The 23,955-nt window shown below is 33.6% G+C and overlaps 1 protein-coding gene across 3 annotated transcripts in view; it reads right to left on the minus strand.

Annotated features, from left to right (window-relative positions):
* Window positions 1–23,955, minus strand: part of CREB1 (cAMP responsive element binding protein 1) — a 68,588-nt gene that overhangs the window by 14,752 nt on the left and 29,881 nt on the right. For 2 of the 3 annotated variants that reach the window (XM_003784996.2, XM_003784997.2), the window contains 4 exons: window positions 21,422–21,522; window positions 15,955–16,097; window positions 10,775–10,957; window positions 8,757–8,907 (listed from right to left, as the gene is read on the minus strand). In XM_003784996.2, the coding sequence (XP_003785044.1) occupies window positions 8,757–8,907; window positions 10,775–10,957; window positions 15,955–16,097; window positions 21,422–21,522 (578 nt within the window). Of the gene's footprint in view, window positions 1–8,756; window positions 8,908–9,480; window positions 9,763–10,774; window positions 10,958–15,954; window positions 16,098–21,421; window positions 21,523–23,955 lie in introns of those variants that run through there. The other variant, XM_023510340.1, reaches the window with a different exon arrangement.

Below are 23,955 nucleotides of genomic sequence, written 5' to 3' on the forward strand. Positions count from 1 at the left end.
GATTCTTCTCAATTTCATCTATAAACACAATATAATTCTACTCAAAATCCTAGCAAGCTTTCTGTAGACATCAAGAAGCTGATTCTAACATATATAAATACACAAAGAAACCAGAATAGCCAAAACAATTATGTACAAGAACAAAGTAGCAAAACTTGTTATTAAATTCAAGACTAACTATGAAGGTATAGTAATCAGGACAGCATGCTATTGGCTAAACAGACACAAAGATCAATGGAAGAAATTACACATCCCAACAACCCAGACTTATTGAAAAAAGAATAAAAGCAATTCAATAAAGAAAGAATACTATTTTAATTATGGTCTGGAATGAACAGATGTCCATATATAACTAATTGCACACATCCCTGACACCTTAAACAAAAATTTACTCAAAATGGAGTTAAGTCCTAAGTAGAAAACATAAAGCTGTGACACTTCGAGAGGAAAACGTAGGAGAAAAAACTTGTAAGTTCTTGGGTTAGACAAAGAATTTTTTTTCTCTTTTTAGTGGCAACATAGTAATTATACATATTAAAGGTACAGTGATATTTTGATACATGTATACAATATACAATAATCAAATCAGAGCAATTAAATATCACCTCAAACTTTTATTATTTGTGTTTGTAAACATTTAAACTTTTCTAGTTTTCTGAAAGTAGACAATAAATGGTAGTTAACCCACACTCACCCTCCAACAGTGTCACAGAACACCAGAACCCATTACACTCATTTAATGATGCTTTTGTATCCATTAATCAACCTCTCCCCAAGCTCCTTTTTTCCTTCTCTTACCTGCCTCTAATACCCCACATTTTACCTTTCTTTTTTGAGACAAAGTCTCATTATGTCACCCTCCATAGAGTGCCATGGTATTATAGCTCACAACCTCAAACTCTTGGGCTCAAGCAATTCTCTTGCTTCAGCCTCCCGAGTAGCTGGGACTACAGGAGCCTGTCACAATGCTGGCTATTTTTAGAGACGAGATATCACTCTGGCTCAGGCTGGTCTCGAACTCAGGCAATCTACCTGGCCTTGGCCTCCCAGAAAGCAGGGATAATAGGTGTCAGCCACCATGCCTGGCTGAAAATTTTACTCTCTTCTTCCATGAGTTTAAACTGAGTTTTTTTTTTTTTTTTAGCTTCACATAAATAAATGTGATGTTTATTTTTCTGTGCCTGACTTATTTGCTTAACTCATGTCTTCGAAGCTCACCCATGTTGCTGTGAATGACAAAATTTCATTCTTTTCATGGCTGAACTGCATTCCAATGTGCATAGGCCTGTATACCACATTTCCTTTGTCCATTCATTTGTTGGATATTTAGGCTGATTCCAACTATTAGCTATTGTGCATTGTGCTGCAATAAACATGTTGATTAATAATAGTAAAAATGGGCATCTTTATTGCAGTTCTAACAGGAAAAGCTTTTAGCTTTTCTCTATTCAATACGATCTAATGGAATTTATTCATATGAACATACCTGGTAGTATGATTGCTGGATCATATGGTAGTAAAAAGTTTTTTAAAAGCAATCTATAGTTTTCCACAATGGCTGTACTAACAGTATATAAAAAGGGGTCCCCTTTTGTCCACATCCTTGCTAATGTATGCTATTGTCTTTTTGATAAGTCATTCTAACCAAGGTAAGATGGTATCTCATTGTAGTTTTGATTTGTATTTTCCTGATAACTATAGATTAGTATTTTTTCCATGTATTTATTGGCCACTTGTCTTTAAAAAATTTTTTAATCATCATTTACATCTTGCATATTTGTCTTGTTTTGAGAAATATCTACTCAGATCTTTGCTCGTTTTTTTTTTCCCCCCTGTTGATTTTCTTGTATATTCTGATTAGTCCCTTGCAGGATACATGATTTCCAAATATTTTCTCCCGTTCTACAGGCTATATTTTCACTCTGTTGTTTCCTTTGCTGTTCATAAGGTTTTTAGTTTAATATAGTTCCATTTATCTATTTTTCTTTTTGTTGTCTGTGCTTTTGAAGTCTTAGCCATAGTACCTTTGCCAAGACTAATGTCCTGAAGCATTTATCCTGTTTTCTTTTAGTTGTTTTATAGTTTGGGTTATACGTTTAAGTCTTTAATCTATTTGAGTTGATTTCTGTATGTGATGACAGAGATCTAGTTTCATTCTTCTCTATGTAACAGATACATAGATAACCAGTTTTCCCAACACCATTTATTGAAGAAGGGAAGAAGGTGTTCTTTCCCCCATATATGTTCTTGGCACCTTTTTTGAAGATCAGTTGGCTGTAAACATGTGATGTGTCTGTTTTTAATACCAATACCATGCTGTTTTTGTTACTGTAGCTTTGCAGCATATTTTGAAGTCAGGGAGCGTGATGCCTTCAGCTTTGTTCTTTTTGCTCAGTATTATTTTTGCTATTCAGGCATTTTTTTGTTTCACATGCACTATAGAATATTTTTTTCTATTTATGTGAAATTTCATTGTATTTTGATAGGGACTGCACTGAATCTGTAAATTGCTTTGATAGGATGCTCATTTTGACAATATTAATTCTTCTAATTCACAAGCCTGGGATGTCTACATTTGCTTGTGTTCTCTTCAGTTTTTTTAATCAGTGTTTTGTAGTTTTTACTTCCATGATTAAATTACAGGTTTTTCTTGTAGCTATTGTAAATGAGATTGTTTTCTTGATTTCTTTGTTAGCTACATCATTACTGGCATATAGAAATGCTGCTAATATATATGTAGTTGCTTTTGTGTCCTCCAACTTTACTGAATTCACATTATCATCTAAGAATCTTTAGAGTTTATATACATATAAGATCATGTCGTCTTCAAAATGACAATTTGACTTCCCCTCTTCCAATATGGATACCCTTCACTTTTTTCTCTTGCCTAATGGTTCTGACTAGAACTTCAAGTACTATGTTGATTAATAATAGTAAAAATGGGTATCTTTATTCCAGTTCTGACAGGAAAAGCTTTTAGCTTTTCTCTATTCAATATGATGTAAGCTGTGGGTTTGTCATACACGGCCTATGTTGTGTTATGCTCCTTCTATGCCTATCTAATTTGTTGAGAGTTTTTATCATGAAGGGATGTTGAATTTTATCAAGTACTTTCCTATGTCTGCTGAGATGATCACATGGTTCTTGTTCTTCACTCTGATGATGCGATGTGTCATGTGTATTGATTTCTGTATGTTGAACTATCCTTGCATTCTTGGGATAAATACCACTTGATCTTGGTGTATTATCTTTTTGATATGTTAGATTAGGTCTGCTATTATTTTGTTGAGGATTTTTAAATCTACGTTCTTCAGGGATAATGGCCTTTCTTTTTTTGCTGTGTCTTTGTTCGGTTTTAGTTTAAGAAGAATTCTTCCTCTTCAATTTTTTGCAGTAGTTTGCGGAAGATTGTGTTAGTTCTTCTTTGTTAAGTCTTGGGCTGTTTCTTTGTTAAGTCATTGGGAGACTTTTATTATTGATAATCAAGTGAACTGAAAGTTCATATAAAAAGCTTTATGCTGCTATTTACTTAATGAGGTTGGGAAAAGAAAAAAAGAAGCTCTATGTGAGTATCTATACTAACTTTATTCCCCTAGAACTAGAAATAACCAAGGTGAATGGATGGAATGGAATAATACTCTGTGATAAAGCCATTCATTCATGCAATAATATCAACGGGACTAAAATGCATCTTGCTAAGTTAAGGAACCAGATCTAAAAGGCTACATATTATTCCATTTATTTGAGATTTTGGAAAAGGCAAAACTTTACAGGTTCAGTGGTTTCCAGGGCCTGGGGAGATGCTGACTGCAAAGTGGTATCACAGGGAATATTTTTATATGATATAACTGTTCTTTATGGCACTATATATTATATAATTATATATAATAAATATATAATACTATGGATCTGTCAAAACCCATAAAAACCATCTAGCACAAAAAGTGAACTTAACTGTATGCAAATTTAAAGATTAAAAAATAGGATGTCAGGGAATCCTAGAATTGAATGAAGATGGTAATGAAATCTAACTGTTCTAAAATCATGACATAACTTCACTGAAGGGAGCAGAGCTAAGTAACTTTAGAAAACAGCATTCTCACTGAATACTGAAAGGCTAAAAACAAAAAGAAAACATAAAAACACTACATTGCTATTGATAAATTTGTTTTACACATTACCAGTTCTGAAGTATTTTGTGTGGATAATAGGTTTAAGCCAGTATGTAAGCCATACTGTCATTTCTGTCAGAGAAAGAAATTACAAATGAGCATATGGGGAAAGTCTAAAATGAACCCTCTGGTTATAATAGATTAGAGTCAGATATATTAGTGTGTATTCACATTAACACAGTTGTGTGTACTTTTCCCTCAGTTTCTGTAGGGGATTGGTTGCAGAAACCACCTTGAATACCAAAATCTACAAATGTTCAAGACCCTTATACGAAATGGTAAATACAACCTAACCTATGCATCTTCCTGTATGCTTAAATACATCTTTAGATTACTTGTGACACTGACTACAATGTAAATAGCTGGTATAATATATTTTTCTTTGTTAAATTATTACTTATATTTTCAATCTACAGTTGATCAAATATACAGATGTGGAATCTATGAAAACGGTCAATATATAAATACATATGCAGGTACAGAAATAAGATGTATGCATACATGAAGACACATTTCCCAGCTCTGTCTCTGTGAGGGCCTACAAATACGAAACTCCTGTGCAAGGAACATACCTAACTTAGTGCCTAATTCTTAACTTCTAAATATCATTTTGTAATAAAGGAACTAGGGCTTATTGGAGAAATGGTTGATTTCAAGGCTAAGGAAAGGAAAACACAAGAGAATTTGAGCCTGGAATAATCTTGTAGTGGCAGATTATATGAATGTACATCTAAGAATGTATGTGCTTAGAAGAGGTGTCAGGGTGGGGAGGGGCATATCAAAGAACACAGAAGGAACCTGAGCTCCCAATGGACAAAGCTGCATCTGAACAACATAATAAACAATGGTATTGGATTATAACCCCCAAATAAAATTTCCATTCAGCCCACATTGATATATATACACATAATCCATAAAAGGACAAGTTTTTAATACAGAAAAATTCTAGTTAAAAAAGTAGAAGGAAGGGTAGCTCAAAAGAGTAGGGGGCCGGCCCCATATGCTGGAGGTGGTGGGTTCAAACTCAGCCCCGGACAAAAACTGCAAAAAAAAGAAGAAGGGATGGGGAAAACTGAAAATTTCCATCAAAATATCATGGTAATAATTACTGTGGACAAGAGTCACTGGTCAATCCTAAAATTAGTAGGTAAAACTTTAAGGAGAAAAAGATACTTGCATATCCTCCAAGTATTTCCTCCAAAGTACACTTACTACTATAGTGGTTTTAACACATATGATCACAAATTCTTTGACAGTCTCCTTTATAGGACTAGGTGGAATTTTATTTTCCTTCCCTTGAATTTGAGCAGGACTTAGTGGCTCATTTCTAAGTAACACAGTATACAAAGAGAAAACTGGTAGCTCTACAATGGAGACACTACATAACACTTAACCAAGTGATTGAAGTTTACATCGCCAGTAACAAGTTATGCTGATATGTGCTCTCTAGTATGATGTTATGAGATGGGCACACTGTACTTCTGTGGTATTCTCCCCCCAAACTCATCACATTAATTTAATCACAAGAAAACATTGTACAAACTTGAATTAAGGGATATTCTATAAGAAACCAGATCACGGGCGGCGCCTGTGGCTCAAAGGAGTAGGGTGCTAGCCCTATATACTGGAGGTGGTGGGTTCAAACCCAGCCCTGGCCCTGGCCAAAAACTGCAAAAAAAAAAAGAAACCATATCACGACTCTTCAAAAGTAACAAAGCTATGAAAGACAAGGAAAGAGAAACTTTCACAGATTGGTGGAGACAAAGGAGATATGACAACTAAAAGCAATATGGTACCTGAATAGGACTACATAAGTAGGAAAACTGGGAAAATCTGAATAAAAAACATATCATTTAGTTAATGGTATTAGATCAATGTATTTCTTAGTTTTGCTAAATGTATTTTGCTTATGTAATATATTAAAATTAGATGAAACTAGATGAAAGGTACCTGGAACTCTATAGTACTGTTTTTATAATTTTATAATTCTTTTGTAAATCTAAGATTATTTCAAAATAAGTTAAAATTGTAATTAACTTATGGCTCAGTGGGTAGGGTACCGTCTCCATATACCAAGGGTGGCAGGTTCAAGCCTGGCCCCAGCCAAACTGCAACAAAAAAATAGCCGGGCATTGTGGCAGGCGCCTGTAGTCCCAGCTAATTGGGAGGCTGAGGCAAAAGAATTGCCTAAGCCCAAGAGCTGGCAGTTGCTGTGTGCTGTGACAGCACAGCACTCTACCAAGGGCGACAAAGTGATGCCTGAAATATGTCGGAATGGATGAAGGTTCCAAGGAAAAATCTGAAAAGTAGTCAGAAAACCAGGTAAGTCAAGAAGAGTTTAGGGTATGAGCAATCAAAAGTGTTGAATACTCCACAAACGTAAAATTAAATGAAAAGCAAATACTAGACTTGCAAAGTGGGAAGGAATTTGCATCTTTTTATAAACAAAGAGTAGCATGATAGTCACAGAAACCTGACTCTGGTGAATGGAAGCTAAAACAGACTATAATAGAATCAAAAAGTTCCCATTTAAGGATGGTGTAACAAGCATTAAGTTCTTTTTAATTAAAAAAAAAAAAAACACCTCCACTTTTTATTTTAAAAGTCCATTTTATTTTAAAACTCCATTTTTAAAAAATCCACTCCCTGAGGTGAAATGCAAAATTATTTAAAAAGAATTCATGGTAAATCAGGTAGGTTCTCTAAATACTTCAATGCAAACAAAAGGTTGTTTGGAACTGTGGTTATGTATGCCTGTCCCTAACTTGGTGGTGGGGGTGGTGGAAAGGTCATAAATCTGGAGGAAAAATGAATAAAGAAAAAAGGAAATTTGGTCTGCTAGTCAACTTCAACAGTTGTCCCAAAGAGCAGTGTCCTGTGCTGCCTCTACACAGTGGAACAGACAAGAAGCTACAGTGTTGCCTCCTCACCCACTACCATTACACTGCATAGGGGGAAGGAAATGCTTTTGTTCCACAAAGACAAGCTATCTAGACATAATCTGAAGTCTTTCTGTTGTTTTATAATTAGAATAATTTATTTTCCAATCACTGTCCTATGTCTCTTAGAACTATTCACTTTAGCACTATTCTCTTCAATTTTACAACTTAGCATTAAATTCTTCAGAATTGTTAATCAGACTTGCTTCTAATTTTAATAGCTATGAAATGTTTTTTATATTTTATACTCATAAAACTGAAAAGGTTTATACTTTAAAGTACATTTAAATATGAATGCAGTTTTTAATACTTCTGTGTAGTAATGTAACTTAAATACTCAAAAGAAAAATCACAAATTGATGGAGCACAAATAAAGTTCAGTTACTTAACTTGTTTCTTGTTATCCCAGAAAAAGCTCTTTTTTTTCCTTTTCTGGGAGACAGGGTCTCATGATTTTGCTCAGGCTGGCCTTACTAAACTCTTGGGCTCAAGGGATCCTCTTGCTTCAGTGCATCACTGCACATGGCTTCTGCCATTTCTCATAGCTTAGATGTAATTTATTAACACTGTGACAAACTAAGAGTATTTTAGGAGCAATGAGGTTGATCTGAACTAAAATAGGAAATTACATACGCAAAAAACATTTCAATAGAGTACCACAGATACAAAGTGCTTTCAGAGAAATTATCTTACTTTACCCTTAGAACACTTTAGGTAGGTGCTGGGATCCCTATTTACAAAGGAGATAACTGGGGATTAGAAGATAATTATGTTCTCTCAAAGTCATGGATGAAGGATAGAGCCAAGACTTGAAGCCAGATCTTCCACATTCAATTTCCGTTTCTTTTACTTTATATCATAATGTGTGAGGTATCTGGGTGAATGGCAGGATATTTTCACCAATTTCAAATTTTCTACATCGTCATATACCATTATTTTCAAGTTCTTTTGTTTGTCATCATTCCATATTAAAATTCTAAGTTAAATATTTAGTAACTTACTTTTAAACTGTTTTTTAATGGCAAAACCTACTTACAACAATGAACTTATTTTCTGAGAATTGCTTTACTCACATTTTATGAATTTTGATTTGTAGCATTTTCATTGTTGAAGATTATATTTTAATATTTTTATCAGTAACATGGCATTCCTAGAAATAACATATTTTTGAAGACTCCTTAGGTATTAAATTATTATCATTTGAGTAAAGATAACATTCATTACAACACAGACTGGCCATCATACATACACTTTACATTAGGTAAACTTAGTATCAATAAGATTAACATCTAATGTTAATATACATGTACAAAACTCTTTTGATTTTTTTTGAATATTACTACTCATGAAAAGAAACACTTTTAAAATAACTAGGATAGTTGTTTGGAGCAAAGTGCAAACAGAAAAGTTGTATATTAATCTCCTGGGGGGAAACTGCATGAAAGAAAACTATTCTATGGTCAAAAATTGACACATGATTTCATTAGTCATCTTGTAAGTACAGCTTAATAATGAAGAAATTTTACCAAGATGGATTAATTCCAGAAAAAAGAAAAACCAACGATCCTATTATCAGTCCATGTAAAGACATCTGCCAGAATTCGAGAACGTACCTAACTCATCTAAGTAAATGCAATTTATGTACCTGTTCTTCATTAGACGAACCTCTCTCTTTCGGGCTGCTTCTTCTGCAGGCTGTGGGGGAAGTGCTGGGGAGGATGCCATAACAACTCCGGGGGCAATAGTGCTAGTGGGTGCTGTGCGAATCTGGTATGTTTGTACATCTCCAGAGGCAGCTGAAACGAATGGTAAACATGGTGTAAGAGAGGAACACTAAAACTTGATTCAACTATGAGTCAATCATCTATCTAAGCAAAACATTTTGGATTGAAAGGGAAGCAAAAAGAAACACATGATTCTGGCTAACACTGAATCACTTTTTTGGTCATTACTAAGAAATAATTCCCAATTTAATGTATTTATTAGCAGAGACACTGGGTGAAAAGTTTTAACCTCAGTCTTATAATTATTTTTCATTGGAATGCAGTTCTATTCTGTTGTTAACATGCTTACCAACCTTAAGTCTAAAAGGTAAGTAGGGCACAGCTTGGATGATCTTCCTAGATAGAGTATAGTCCTCAATGTCTTCCTTTGATATTGGTAAATTCATATTAAAAAATTTCAAGTAGACTCTTGCCACGACATAAAAACGACCATGATTTTTCATAAAATAGCAAAATGGAAGAGAAAATAAAGCATTATGGTCAACTATTGTAGATTTCTAATTGAAACAAAATTGAATGTAAAAGTGTACCACTTGATGCCAACTATATAATCTGTAAACACTGGTTTAATGTAAATTATAATGGCTAAATAAACTGAACTTTTATTTTTCTAACTGATCCACTATTTCTGAAAATAAACATCATCACTATTTTTCAAACTGCTTCTAAAAACAGCTTAATAACAAGGAACCTATCATTACTCAAAGAGAATTTGAAAGTATATAAAATCATTCATATTAATTGTTAATATTAATTAAAATATGTGTAGTGTGAATGGAAAAATTTAAATACTAAATGTGTTACCATCTTCAAACTCATGTTCAGAATTCAAATTCACTGACATCATGCTTTACAATATTTGAGTACCTGTATGTAAAGTGAAAAGGTGTTTTACTCCCATCAATATGGAAACTATTACCTTTTTCAAATGATCTGTTTAGTAACAGAATATATTCTGTAAGTATTAGGGTTCTTTAAGTAGTTATGACACTAGAAACAACTTTGGCTTTTTAGGAAGAAAAACAAAAGTTATAACTCTCCCCAGTTGGTATTTTAGGATCATTCAAAAGTTACTACATATTATCCAGGACAGTGAAGGGATATAAATGTCATTAGGTACAATGCATTATTTATGAAAATTTTAAAAAACAAATTTATTTCTTCAATCTGCAAATTTCTAATCTGGTGCAATTTATATTCTTGAAATATTTAAATAAAGTTAGAGAAAACTGGTCAATTTCTATTCATAAAGATTGCTAAAATTAAAAAAAAAAGCAAATTCTATGATTCACTAAGGATTTATCTACTACTTTTTCTCTAAGAGACCAGCAAATGTGCATATTGGCATAATATCTTTTGGAATATTATGTTTTCATTCAAGATAAAAACTGATGGTTTCAGAATAGAGGACCTAAATTTCTTTTGAACAAAAGCAGAGAAACAGAATCCTTAACCTCTGAAAATTCATCAGTGATGCAGCGTATCTCTCACTTGACACACGGGAAAAAAAGGAGGCCCAGAGAGGGCCTTGATCTTGCTCAAGGTTACACAACAGATCTAAGTAGAGGTAATCTTGAACCCATTTTTCCCAATTTCTGACTTCCTTGTCTTTCCTTCTAAACTACTGTATTTCTCTTATCCCTAATACTAAAGGTGTTAAAGACAGATGTTCTGTTTTAAAAACTGTAAATAGTTGTTTTTATGCCATGACATTTTGGTCCAACTGGAATAATGGAAGAGTTTATGGAAAATATTTTCTATATTAAAGAAAAACTACATTTTTACAGCGTTTTGCAGTATGATACTTACTTTTTCTGAATTTATACAATTTTCATATTTCAAAGAATTTACCATACTTGTGAGTTCTGAATTCCCTTACCTTGAACAACAACTTGGTTGCTGGGCACTAAGATCTGTTGTCCATCAGTGGTCTGTGCATACTGTAGAATAGTAGTACCCGGCTGAGTGGCAGCTGCATTGGTCATGGTTAAAGTTTGCAGGCCCTGTACCCCATCGGTACCATTGTTAGCCAGTTGTATTGCGCCTCCCTGGGTAATGGCAACTAAAACCCAATGGATTTTATTGTTACAAGTTTAATTAATACCACATAAGACATTTAAAACATACTAAATCCAATGTAGAAAACACTGCGGCACCTGATCTTAGAGAAATTACAGCAAATACTATCACTATGGAGAATCCAATATATTCATGTGACCTGCTGCCCAGCAAACCCACATCCAATTTCTACAATAGAAATGCACTCTATGAATCACATTATAATTTGTAATACTTATGCCTACTAACAATTTTAAAACAGGTTTATGTGGGAAATGTTAAATCCCTTTGAAGTTGTTTGATTATGAAGAGGTTCCACTTTGTGATCCATTATTTTAGTATTAACTATCTATTATTTAATATTTGCTGTACTGCTAGTAAATAAATTTTAGGGTAGGAAATACTTTTGTCTACATTCATGCACTATGTACAGTAGTGGTCATGTACTAGGCACCCAATAAATGGTTGTTTTAAAGTGTAATTCATGACAGTTTGTCACTGCATTCTGTTCTTTTAACTCTTCTGGCAATTCATAAACTGTATTATAAGTCCACTCAGTTTGAAAGATCTGAAATATACTATGGAACCTAGTTATCACAAAGTCTCTCATAGAGTTTAAAATTAGAGCTTAAGAGCATAATTTATAAAAAATATCTTACTGTCATTTCTAAGGTACATATCCAAGTATTCTCATATAGGACCCTTCCTTTGTTGTTTACATCCTAATTAACCACATTTGCCATATATTGTTATAAACTAAATTAACTTTTGCTCAAATTTTTATTTTATAAAAATCTACAATTATCTTTATGTTACTATACATGGAAAAAGTTAATTTAAAAAATTTGGAAGAACCTTTGGATACCAACACTGAGATACATGGCTGAGCCCTCTCTAGACAAATCTCCTTATTGGGGTCAAACTTTCCAGGAAGATATGGACCAAAAATCATGATATTACACATAAAATAGTATAATGGATCTTAACTAAGAAAAAAGTAAAGTATGTAAGAAAGTCAACATGTCTGACTTAAGCATGTTACTCTCTATTAGAAAGGAAAGAGCATGGGATCAGTTGTCAGTAAGTTCTGGGCAACTAGAGCAGTGGTTCTCAACCTGCCTAATGCTGTGGCCCTTTAATACAGTTCCGGTGGTTCTCCTGTGGGTTGAGAACTGCTGAACTAGAGTATCGTGAGTCATCTGTACATGGAAAATTAATTCTCCACTGCTCAATCAAGAAATAAGAGGCTGAATAAGAAAAGATGGGAGACTTTACATCTTTTGTATTTACCTAGATGGAGTTAAAAGCATGTTCTCCTTAGTAAAGGACCTCAAGAATGGAAAAGCAAGCACCTGGTGTACTCAATACTAATTTGAAATTAGTAGATGAACAGGCCTATATGAGAGGCCTATATGAGAGGAGAGCAGGCCTATATGAGAGGCCTATATGAGAGGAGAATAGGCCTATATGAGAGGAGAGCACAATTAAATTCAAGCAGAGGGGACAAAGGGAGGGAGCTTGATAATCCTACCTAAAAAAAAAAAAAAAAAAATTATAATGAATAAATAAATAAATAAGATGGTACCTGCCAGATTTCTCCACTATGAAGTTACTCCTTTCTCCTTTTAAATCAATGTATGTATTGTACAGGGGAAAAAAAAATAAACAAGAGGCTGAGCATGGTGCCTCCTATCTATAACCCCAACACTTTGGGAGGCTACGGTGGGAGGATTGCCTGAGGTCAAGAGTTTGAGACTAGAAGGTGAAACTGTCTCTATAAAAATATATATGTACTAAAAAAAAAAGGAATTAATGGCTATGATGTGGTTAGTTTAGCAAAATAATGCTTGTGGAAATTAAAACATTAGCATAGTCTACCCACTTTAGCTAATCCCAGAGTTTTACGTATCTTAACCAAGAGGAAATATATGGAATATATAACAAGCAGTGTAAGATTAATTCTGTGTGATTACTTAAAAGAATCAGAAAGTTAACAGAATTAAACCCCAAATTTTCCCATACAGTTAATAAGCAAATTCTACCACATATAACACATCACTTTCTTTTTGGCATAGCAACGAATTCAAGGTGTAAGGAGGAAGGACGTAGTCAACAATATAGAAGACCTGAGTTCTAGTCCAGTTCTCACTAAACTTATTCTGTTATTTGATTCTTTAGTCTCATCTGTAAAAGTGAAAACATGTGTTTCTAGCTATAAATACAATTGTTGTAAATATTAAATGAGGTCATATATATGAAAATACTTTGAAAACTGAAATCTGACCCTATTGAACATGGGTTTTTCTTTTTAAAATTTATATATGTCATTATTTGAGATAGTTTTTAATAAAACACAACACATTAAAACAAGAATAAAATTATAGAAGACACTGATGTACCTCTAGGCATATACAAGGGCTGTCTGCAAAGTATCCAGCCATTGTTAATATTACTTTTCATAGCATATGGCTGGATATTTTTTGGCTAGCCCATCTATAACAATTCTACCAGAAAATCTAGACTAAGAAAAGTATACAAATAACCATAAACTTAGGTAAGATTCTAAGTATCCATAATAAAGAAGAAAAACATCATGAGTCATAGTTTTACTTAGTAAAATAAAAAATTCAAATTCAAAATGACAAGATAACATGTTTCTCTACCTACAAGTAGAATCTCTAACAAAACTTTAGTATCATGAACACTAAGCCAAGGAATGAATAAATCTAGTAATAGCACATACAAAAAATAATAACCAATTTATGGAAGGAATATAAATTAATGTGTCCAACTGGAAGGGGCAATTGTGGAGGATATGCATTAATTCAATAATTCCATTTTTAGTATGCTATCCCACTGAAATGCTACTACATATTTAAGGGTGTTTATGTAGAAAAAGTAGAAATTTTTAAGAAACATATTTAATTGTCCATGGTATATAAATAACATAGGTTTCATTTGTTTAAAAAACATAGTAACGTGTATATGTAAATAGAATGAGAAAGAGTGGAGGAATGAATACATACCATTCTTACTACTGAGAGATGACAAATATGTTTACCTTTCATTAATACTGTAACCCTCTAGCATCTGAATTTTGACAACCGTTTATTCATTTTACAAATTAATAAGTATGTATTGCTATATATGTGAGTATTCGTTATATTACTTCTTAATGAAAAATCAAGAACATAATGTTAAATCATCACCAAGAACATAGTGCATATACAGAGAGGATAAGGGATAGAGAGAATGAATAAAGCTTTAAAAATTCTTATGTATTAATCTCTTAAAACCAGCAATTCTCAGTTGTTGGAAGAGAGGGGTGTACCAAATTAAATACATGGGGGATGGTGGTACTTCTCTAAACTTCACTTCTCTTATTTAGATTGTGATAAGTCTCTTTTCTAAAGAGCATGCGTTCTAGTTTGAGTGAGAATCTTGTAATAGTGCGTCTCTGCTCCTGACAGGATAATGCTGTAGACCTCAGGTATGCTGAAGTAGGGAAAAAATAAAGATTATGTTTCAGTGTTGTAGAACATCTTGAATAATAATCAGGATAAAAAATAAAAAAATTAAAAAAAAGAATAATAATCAGGATATGAAGCTACCTTAACCTAAAAATACACATACAGGTATAGTTATGTACCTCTTTATATCTGCCAACAAAGAAAGAACTTAAGAAACAAGATGATGGAGCTCACTGAACTTAAATAGTGAATAAGACTTTTAGATGTTTAGTGAATAAGACAGTTAACATTTTAGTAAAAAATTCCTTCTTTGTACTTCTATCACAAGTTTCAGCTTTGGGATAGCTAAAGAGTTTGCTACTTGAAACCTGTTGATTTTTAAACATTTATTTCAAAATATTAAGGGAGTACAAATGTTTTAGGTTACATGGATTGCTTCTGTAATGCTTGAGTCCTGTTGTAAGTGTGCTTGTCACTCAAATAGTGTTGTTCATTGTACCCCCACCATCCCTGGGTTGCTTTCCACTGGAGAAAAATCTGTTTTTAGTAAGAGTTGGAATGTAAAATAAGTTGTGCAGACCAAGGCTGAGCTGTAGCTAAAAATTCAGTGTCTTGGAGGCAGAGGGAGGGGGTCATACTTTTACACATATCTCAGACACAGGTTACTTCAGGGCATTAGAAAACTAATACGACAAAGGAATTTCAGTGTGTACATTCAATTTGTAATTAAGGGAGAGGGAAGAAAACTATATAATGGGCAGCACTGAGTTTAATGAATAAATCAATGAATGAATGAGGCAGAGAGGCAATGATATAGAGAAAAAAAGAAGGAAAAAAGGTACCTTCACACAAATGCCTTTGATCAAATAAACAGAATTCTATTCTATGATATAAAGAGGTAAAGTCCTAAGATAAGCCTAAGTGTCAGAGACATCAGAAAAACAAAAACTTTAATAATTTTGCAAAGGGAAAACTTTGTTTTCTGTGAACCAAAAATGCCAAGTGTCTTAATTTTAATAGTCCTGAATTCATGAAAAGGAATAATGGTTGAATATGCTGGTGGATTACAACCAAGTCAGTCCTTTCCCCACTTGAAACTTTATAAAATACAAAGCTTTATAAATGCTACTTTTAGAAAGGAAGACAAATTAAAATGAATAATAAGACCATTTTCGGCATTAAATACACTCAAAGAATAATTATTTTACTTATCTTAAAAAATTTTCGTTCTTTCTTACCATACATGAAGACTAAAATCTAGAGGATCAATTAGTTCAAATATTTTAGACTCTTCATGCGTCTGCACAAAACAAAGGGACATCTAAAAGGGCTCACACACTTGAGTAATCCTAAATAAAACTCTGAAGAAAAAAAATACTTCATTACAGACCTCTGCATATTAAAGAGTAAAGGAAATATAATAATGGCAGCTAAGCTGAAAAAAGACTTGGCACTTATATGATTCCTTCACAGAAATGCAATCTTTAGTTTTTCTTCTTGCTTTTCAAAACAGAAATTGTCTACTACTCACTATACTGTCCACTGCTAGTTTGGTAAATTGGAGTTGGCACCGTTACTGTGGTGATGGCAGGTGCTGAAGTCTCCTCTTCAGACTTCTCTTCTTCAATCCTTGGCACTCCTGGTGCATCAGAAGACAAGTCATTCAAAATTTTCCTAGAAAAATAGATAATTCTGTTAATTAAAAATGGTAAGTAAAATTTACTAGTTAAATACAAGTAATAGTTCAAGATCAGAAAACTGACACAAAGCTGCCTAATGCTTACAAGTTTAAAATACATGAATTAAAGAATAAACTGCCAATGGATCAGAGATCAATCCGTATGTCAAATGATCCAAACAAGTACTGAAAACATCAAAGACTGGTGAAGCATGGTCCAAGTCTCTAATCCCAGCATGTTGGGAGGCTGAGGCAGGAGGATGGGTTGAGGCCAAGAGTCTAAGACCAGCCTAGGCAACACAGAGAGACCCTGTCTCTATAAAAAATAGAAAAATCAGCTGGGTATGGTAGCATGTGCACATAATCCTAGCTACTGAGGAAGTTAATTAAGGCAGAAGGACTACTTGAGTCCAGGAGTTCAAGGTTGCAACCTCGAGTTATGATTGCACCACTGTATTCTAGCCTAAGCAACAAAGTGATACCCTTTTTCAAAACAAAATAAAACAAAAGATAATTTTTTTTATGTGAATGTAGGTAAAAGCTAACTATTTCCTAAAATCCATATACAATTAGAGATAAATAAAACTGACTACATAAAAAAATTCGTTTGCATAGCAAAGAACACCAAAAGTTGAAGAAAAATCAACAATGGAAAAGCTAGGAGAAAATATTTATATATATCAGAGCCAATATCCCCATTATATGAAAGAATTCCCTAATATCCCCATTATATGAAAGAATTCTTAAAAATTAAAGGCTGGATCAGGTATGTGGCTCACATCTGTAATCTTAGCACTGTGGGAAGCCAAGGCTAGAAGATGGCTTGAGGTTAGGAGTCCAAGACTAGCCTGAGCAACATAGCAAGATCCCCTCTTCACCACAGAAAAAATTAGCTGAGAGTGAGTAGCACAAGACTATAGTCTCAGCTACTTGAGGGGCTGAAGCAGGTAATTGCTTGAACCAGGAGTTATAGTGAGGTATGATAATGCCACTGCACTGTAGCCCCAGTAAGAGAGCAAGACCCAGCATCAAGCAAAAGAAAACAATTAAGGGCCAAAAAAGACCAAAAATCTGACTTCTAACTTCTCAATTATCAGATTGGTAAAAATTAAAAAGCATAACTATATATTCTGTTAGCAACACTGTGAGAAAATAGACACTATTCCTGGGGATAAAATCAGCACAACCCTAATAGTAGGAACTTGGTGACATTTAAGAAAACAATGTTTATGCATCAATCCCACTCCCAGGATGTATACCTACTTCCCCAATGGTATGAAACACTCACCTAAGGTTATTCACAGTGGCACTGTTTATAACTGCAAAATACTGGAAATAATCTATATACTCACACATAGGAGAAAGGTTGAATAAACAATGGTACACCCAAATAATGGGAATAGCATGACATCTTTCACGAAACAAAGAAAATATGAAGAAAACATAAATGTATCTACTATTTATGCAAGAAAAAAAAATCAGGGTGGATAGCCTAGACCTTACTTAGTTCAGTTAGCAATTGCAGGTTGGTGGGAAAGAAGTGAAAAAGATAGAACAAATGGATGGTGAGTGTAGTATGGAGTATACTTTTTGAACAATTCTGGTGTTTAGAACAGTGTTAATGTTTCATATACTCAAAAAATTAAGGTCAACATGGATGCCGGAAAAAATTCTAAAATGGAACACAAAAAACAAACAAATCTTATCATATTTCTAATGAATAACATAATCACAGTGAGAAGGGGACAAACCCTAACCCAAGTAATTTCTGTCATTTTAAATTTATAATAATATTTAGCTTCAACAGTCTATCCAAACTGTCCCTTTATATTATTGCTAATAAAAGGCATCTTCATACACTTCTCATTAACAAGATTTATAGTTATTGTTTTTATGCCTAATAATATAGAAAATATTCTGCTATTATCTCTCTTTAAATACTTCTTTTCTCCAATTTCCCCCTCTGGAAATGCTATAAATGCTTCTCTTAGAGCACTCATTCTGTTCTCCATGACTCTTTACCTCTCTTTCACAGTCTACTTGTTTCTGTTCTCTAGTCTCAGTTATTTTCTCAGTTCTCTTCCAGTTTACTATTTTTCTCATCAGCTACTTTATCTAGTTAATCCTAATTTACTCTTTATTTACTAGTTCTTTTCTGTCTGCTCTTCGTGCAGCAAACTCCTATTCTTATTGTAAGGATGTTTTTCTCTCCTTTACCTCTTTGCAAATGAAAACAATATTTTAAAACACAGGCTGGCAGCTGGTCAGCAGATCACACATCAGACAACAATGCTCTAGAACAGTCCTTGTCAAACTTAGCATTCAAAACAAGTGTATTAAACCAGATTTCCTGGGTCCCTATCCTAGAGAATCTAACTCATCAGACATGGGGTGGGAACCCAATAATTTGCATGTCACTAAACTGCTGATTTACCAGTATAGTCAGTGGAACATTATTTTGAGTAGTACTGGATTCCAGAGCAATGTTTTCCAAATGAAAGTCATAACCTACATGTGGGCCATGAAAGCAATTAAGTGCACTGTGAACAACATAAGACACCAAATAAGAACTAGCTGAACCAGATGGTGAGAACGGTAGGGGGAAGAAAAAAGAAATGTAAATATATTACCAATGAACTGTACACTTAAAAACAGTAGAGATGGCACCTTTTATATGTATATTTTACCTCTAAAAATATAGCTGAACATCACACATGAAAAAGGTTAAGTGCTACATTGTGTAACTTCTATTTAAGATGTTTATGTATGTATGTATATACATATACACATACATAAATATACAGTAGAACCTCTGTAAACTGACTACTCAAGAGACTAACAAACTGCTCAATAGACAGAGGTGGTCAATAAAAGGAACTAGGACTACTGTCCTGATACATATATGTGGTGCATGTCTGGTGTATGAGAATCAGGTCAAAGTAAGGAGGTGGTCAATGCAGGGAGACACTCAACTATGGAGAGTCTACTATATATATAATTTACACGTGCGTACTTATATGTATTATATAGAAAACTATAATTTAAAGAAATGTTTCTTACCGTACATGTGTGGTCAAAAGTTTAAAAGGTACTACACTTGCAAATAAATCTTTTTGCAAACATTGACAAATGCAAACATACGAAGTGATTATTCTGTTTTTTCTTTCCAGTTTCTTACATTATTGCAGACCTTTGTGATCATCCTCCCTGGATATAGTTCTCTTTCTTTTAAAGTATATTCCAGATGTGGTCCCTCCCTTAAACCAGATACTAAGTTTTTACTAGTGTAATTTTACAATGAATTGGCTTTTTCCCCACTTTGGGCAGTATCACAATAATAACCAAACAACTTAATTATCTTTTACAAATGAATTTTGATCCAAAATCCTATACTGAATAACTGGTTTTATTTTATACTCAAGTTCAGAACCTTTACAGTTACTACTTTCATTTCTTCTTACTTGTTTTAGTCTACTTCCCTTGGCTAATGTGATCTTTCAAAATACTTATTTTTCCATCCATCAGGATATTTTTAAGGTTCTAGTCTGTCTTTTACAAATTTGATAACCATGGCTTCTATGTTTTTCAGATAAGCTGTTGGTAAAAATACCAAGCCAAATGAGACCAAGTGACAGCCCTTAAGAACTTCTTCTGGATATAAGTTAATCACTACTAAGGTGGGTTGTTCCAATAAAAACTCATCTAGTATTTTCAATTATCACTTATGCCCCATTTCTTTAGCATTATCAGAAAACTTTTGTTAAATAACGTGCTATATAATCAAAGCACACAGACTAAGTTTTAAGAATTTATATATTTAAAATGAAAGTACCCCAGTGTAGAAGTTTGATTGTAAGGGAAAGTACCATTATCTTCCATGACAGTGGTCCTTTCTACATATGTATGGTCACATGACATCTTTCATTATTAAGGTGTTATTATTTAAATGACCTCTGCTAAAACTTAGGCTACACACCAATTAAAGCAAATAAAATGATTTTTTTCCCAATATAAAGCTTATATTTTCTAAGGTATACAGTTAAGATTTCCCTAGAATTTATACAAAAAGAATCCATGTGGCTTACTTCTTGGTATCAAATGTGTCTGTCGTATACTAACTTATTTGGTTCAGGAACAAATGTGATATATATTAACATAAGACATACTTCAAAGTACTAGCTATATTTTATTTGAGACAGAGTCTCACTCTGTTACCCCTGGTAGAGTGCTGAGGTATCAGAGCTCATAGCAATCTCCAACTCTTGGGCTGAAGTGATCCTCCTGCCTCAGCCTCCAAAATAGCTGAGACAACAGGTGCATATCACCTGGCTAGTTTTTCTATTTTTTAGTACAGATGAGGTCTTACTCTTGCTCATGCTGATCCTGAACTTCTGACCTCAAGGAATGTACCCACCTCGACCTCTTAGAGTGCTAGGATTACAGGTGTGAGCCATTGAGCCTGGCCTAACTAGCTACATTCAAAACAAAAGAAATTATGAGTATAAATGCATATAACATATTTGGTAACACAATTTCTTAAGACCTCAAAATCAATTTATTGACATTCATTTGGAATCCTTAATCTAATTGTGAGGTTACAGAAAAGGTTAATTTAGTAGTTAAGTGAGGGGAAGAAAGAAATTGACCACCCCTTTGAAAAACAGGAATAGAAATAGAAATAATTTAGACTAACAAGGAAGATAATTATGAGCCTGCAGTTTATTTGACTCTGAAATAAGCTTATCAAGATTTGTGGAATTGCCCTTCTTAGAAATATTTAAGATGGAACTAATCTGTACATATAAAAAATGGTTTGGGTCCAGTATGGAGGCACGGCAGTACCTATAGCTAAACACAAACTAGAGTAAGGTGCCCCTAAAATTAGGGGATGTCAGCAAAGCAGAACCCTGAGATAGCTATTAATAGTTATCTGCTAAGTACCATGGCATATAAAATGGTTTGCAAATGTGTTCTTAAGTAGATAAATGACATAGCTTCAGAACTGATGTATAACTAGAAAATTCTGTAACCTTATCAAATGTATTCCAAATTTTTAACAGAAAGGCAGCAGCCAGCACAGCCTACAAAAACAAACAGAAAACATATCAGTATTTCCCCAGGACTGTTCAGAGTAAGAAGTGTTCTCATTCTGTATGATAAGCTTCAACTTATTTGAGAGAAGTAACTAAAGATGAAAGGAAGACATCTATAAAGTAGGTTGGACTTGAGGAGCTAAGTGGTCTTCTGACATCTCTACCTGCAACTACCTAAGGCTTCCTGCACATCTTTGATTCTAAATTCTAACTATTATATTCCATACCTGTAGGAAGGCCTCCTTGAAAGAATTTCCCTTCGTTTCTGGGAATCAGTTACACTATCCACTGACTCCTGTGAATCTTCACTTTCTGCAATAGTTGAAATCTGAAAATAAAGAAGAACTTTATCTTGATAATCAAATTTAATTTCCATAAAATTTTTATAAATCTTAAGAAAAAGCCAAACCCAAAAAGAAATATATAAGCCTTATACATGCCTCAGTAGGTAAAAAAAAGTCAGTTTTTATGGGAGATAACTATGCTAATATCACTCTTCCTTTCCCTTTACTTACCCAAGAGACTTATATTTAAGATGAAGTTAGATAACCTGAAACATCTGCAGCTTAATTACTTTCAGGACTCCATGATACTGATTCTGAATGCATCAGTATTACTTATCAATTTTTTCTTACATTTACTGGACCAAAATCATCAATTATTATAAAACAAGGCTTCTGATATGTGGTATAAAATGAATGACTAAATTATTTAGTCAAAAGTCTAGAAAGTGACTACACAAGTATTTTTAACTATTACGTCAACACTTTTGAACATATTTACAGTTGTACAAATAGCATCAGCAATCCCTCACCACATCCCAGACAGCTCTTTCTAACAATTTAAGAAAATGTCGACTTTTGAATATAGATACGCTTCAAAGGTGGCATATTTTTAAGCAAAAATTTTTAAGCTATGAAAGAACTATACATTTCTGGTAAGTGTCCCTAGACTGAAAAGTAATGGGATAAGTGAACAAAGATTTTATAGGGGATAATAATAGAAACCAGAATTTACTGATAACTTACTATGTGCCAGGTGTTATGTACTTACATATATTACATTATTTGATACTCACAATAAAAATGGTGCCAGAGGGGTAATTTACTATTATATCCATTCTATAGATGGAAGAATTCAGGCACTAAGAGGTTAAGTAACTCACCCAAGTCCCATTGCTAGGAAAAAGTAGTGAAGTCACTGTCAAAACTTAGCATCTCCATTTTAAACATCCTTACCAGCATCAAACTCCTGGTGGTTCCAGTCTCAAAAACCAACTTTGTCAGAAGCAGCAACTGATGGCATTTTTAGACTATTTCTGGACTAAAAGTTCACTCACCTAAATATGCTTCTAGACTTAAAATTCACTCACCTAAAATAGGCTTATCTGTTAAATTTATACTGCCAAATTTCTCTAGTCTCATCAGCAGGAGCATTATACTTTTTCCTGAAATAGGTACACATGATGCTGTCAGATACAGAATTATACTTTTAACAAAGACAAAAGGGTATGTGTTGGTTAACTCCACATCCCAATATATGGCAAAGGAAGTAAGAAAAAACACATTCAAAATTACTGGAGAAATTCCAAGGGTATTGTGCATGTGGTCTGAGCATGAAGGGTCTGGACAGTAAGCACTCATTTCAACAGGGCTCTGTGATATGCATGCTCACTTAAAAATGAAATCAGATGAATCTAGTAAAGCTCTGCAAATATACTTAGCAGTAATATTAATGAGTGCCTCATCCAAATATTGTATAGTGTAAGTTGTATACTCTGAAAGACCTAAAAATCAATATGCAACATTTAAGGAATCCAGAAATTACAAATACAAAGACAGGCAAGGCTGAACGTAATCTGATTCTCAGAAGAGCAATAATGCTATAGTTATTGCCAAAGGAGCATGTAGAAAAATTCCTCATTTATCAGTATCTGCTGTAACTAGATATGCAACAGTTTCTGCATAAAATTTTTATAGACATAGAGAAGACCAGGAACTATGAAAAGACCTTAGCAAAGTGTTAGAAATTCAAGGAAAAGCAACAAGTTTAAAACTGAACTCAAAGTGAACAGTACAATGACAATCATTCTTTACCTTCATTAATCCTCCACTCACAATCTATTTAGGTTCTCTGTGGCTCTTTCTCTCTCTGCTCTCCTCTTTTAAAAGAGCCATCCTGCTCTTAAGGATATATAGCAATTCAATAATATTCCTTTCCAACTTGAAACTCATTAGGACAACTCATATGCCATCTAGTTATTTACCTAGTGTTATTTTCATCTCCCTGGCTCTAAATTACCCACAGGATAGTTGTGAAATAAACTAATGTTATCTTCTATCTGTGACCTTTCATAGATTAAAAGGTTGCCTTTGTTCTAAAAAATTTTGTCAATTCAGACAGAAGAAATTAACATACCATTATTTAGTGATTACAACTTTTTAAATGTAAAGGCAATTCAGAACTATTCAATACCACATTGTGAATGTAACATTTCCTCTTTGGTAATTCTATCCAGACAGAAGAACAGTGAAACCAATTTCTATGGACTATCTTAACAAAAATCCAAAAATCCCCAACAAAACAAAACAAACAAAACCTGCCAAACACTATACCAACACCTACAACGAAATGTAAACTACATTTCAATGTAAACTACAGACTTTGGGTGTTCATGATGTGTTAATGTAGGGTTGTCTATTATATCACTAATGTACCAATCTGGTGGGGGATATTAAAAATGGAGGTGGTCATTCATGCA

Source organism: Otolemur garnettii, unplaced genomic scaffold (genome assembly GCF_000181295.1).
Source record: "Otolemur garnettii isolate 467f Iridium unplaced genomic scaffold, OtoGar3 scaffold00013, whole genome shotgun sequence".
Classification (NCBI taxonomy): Eukaryota; Metazoa; Chordata; class Mammalia; order Primates; family Galagidae; genus Otolemur; species Otolemur garnettii.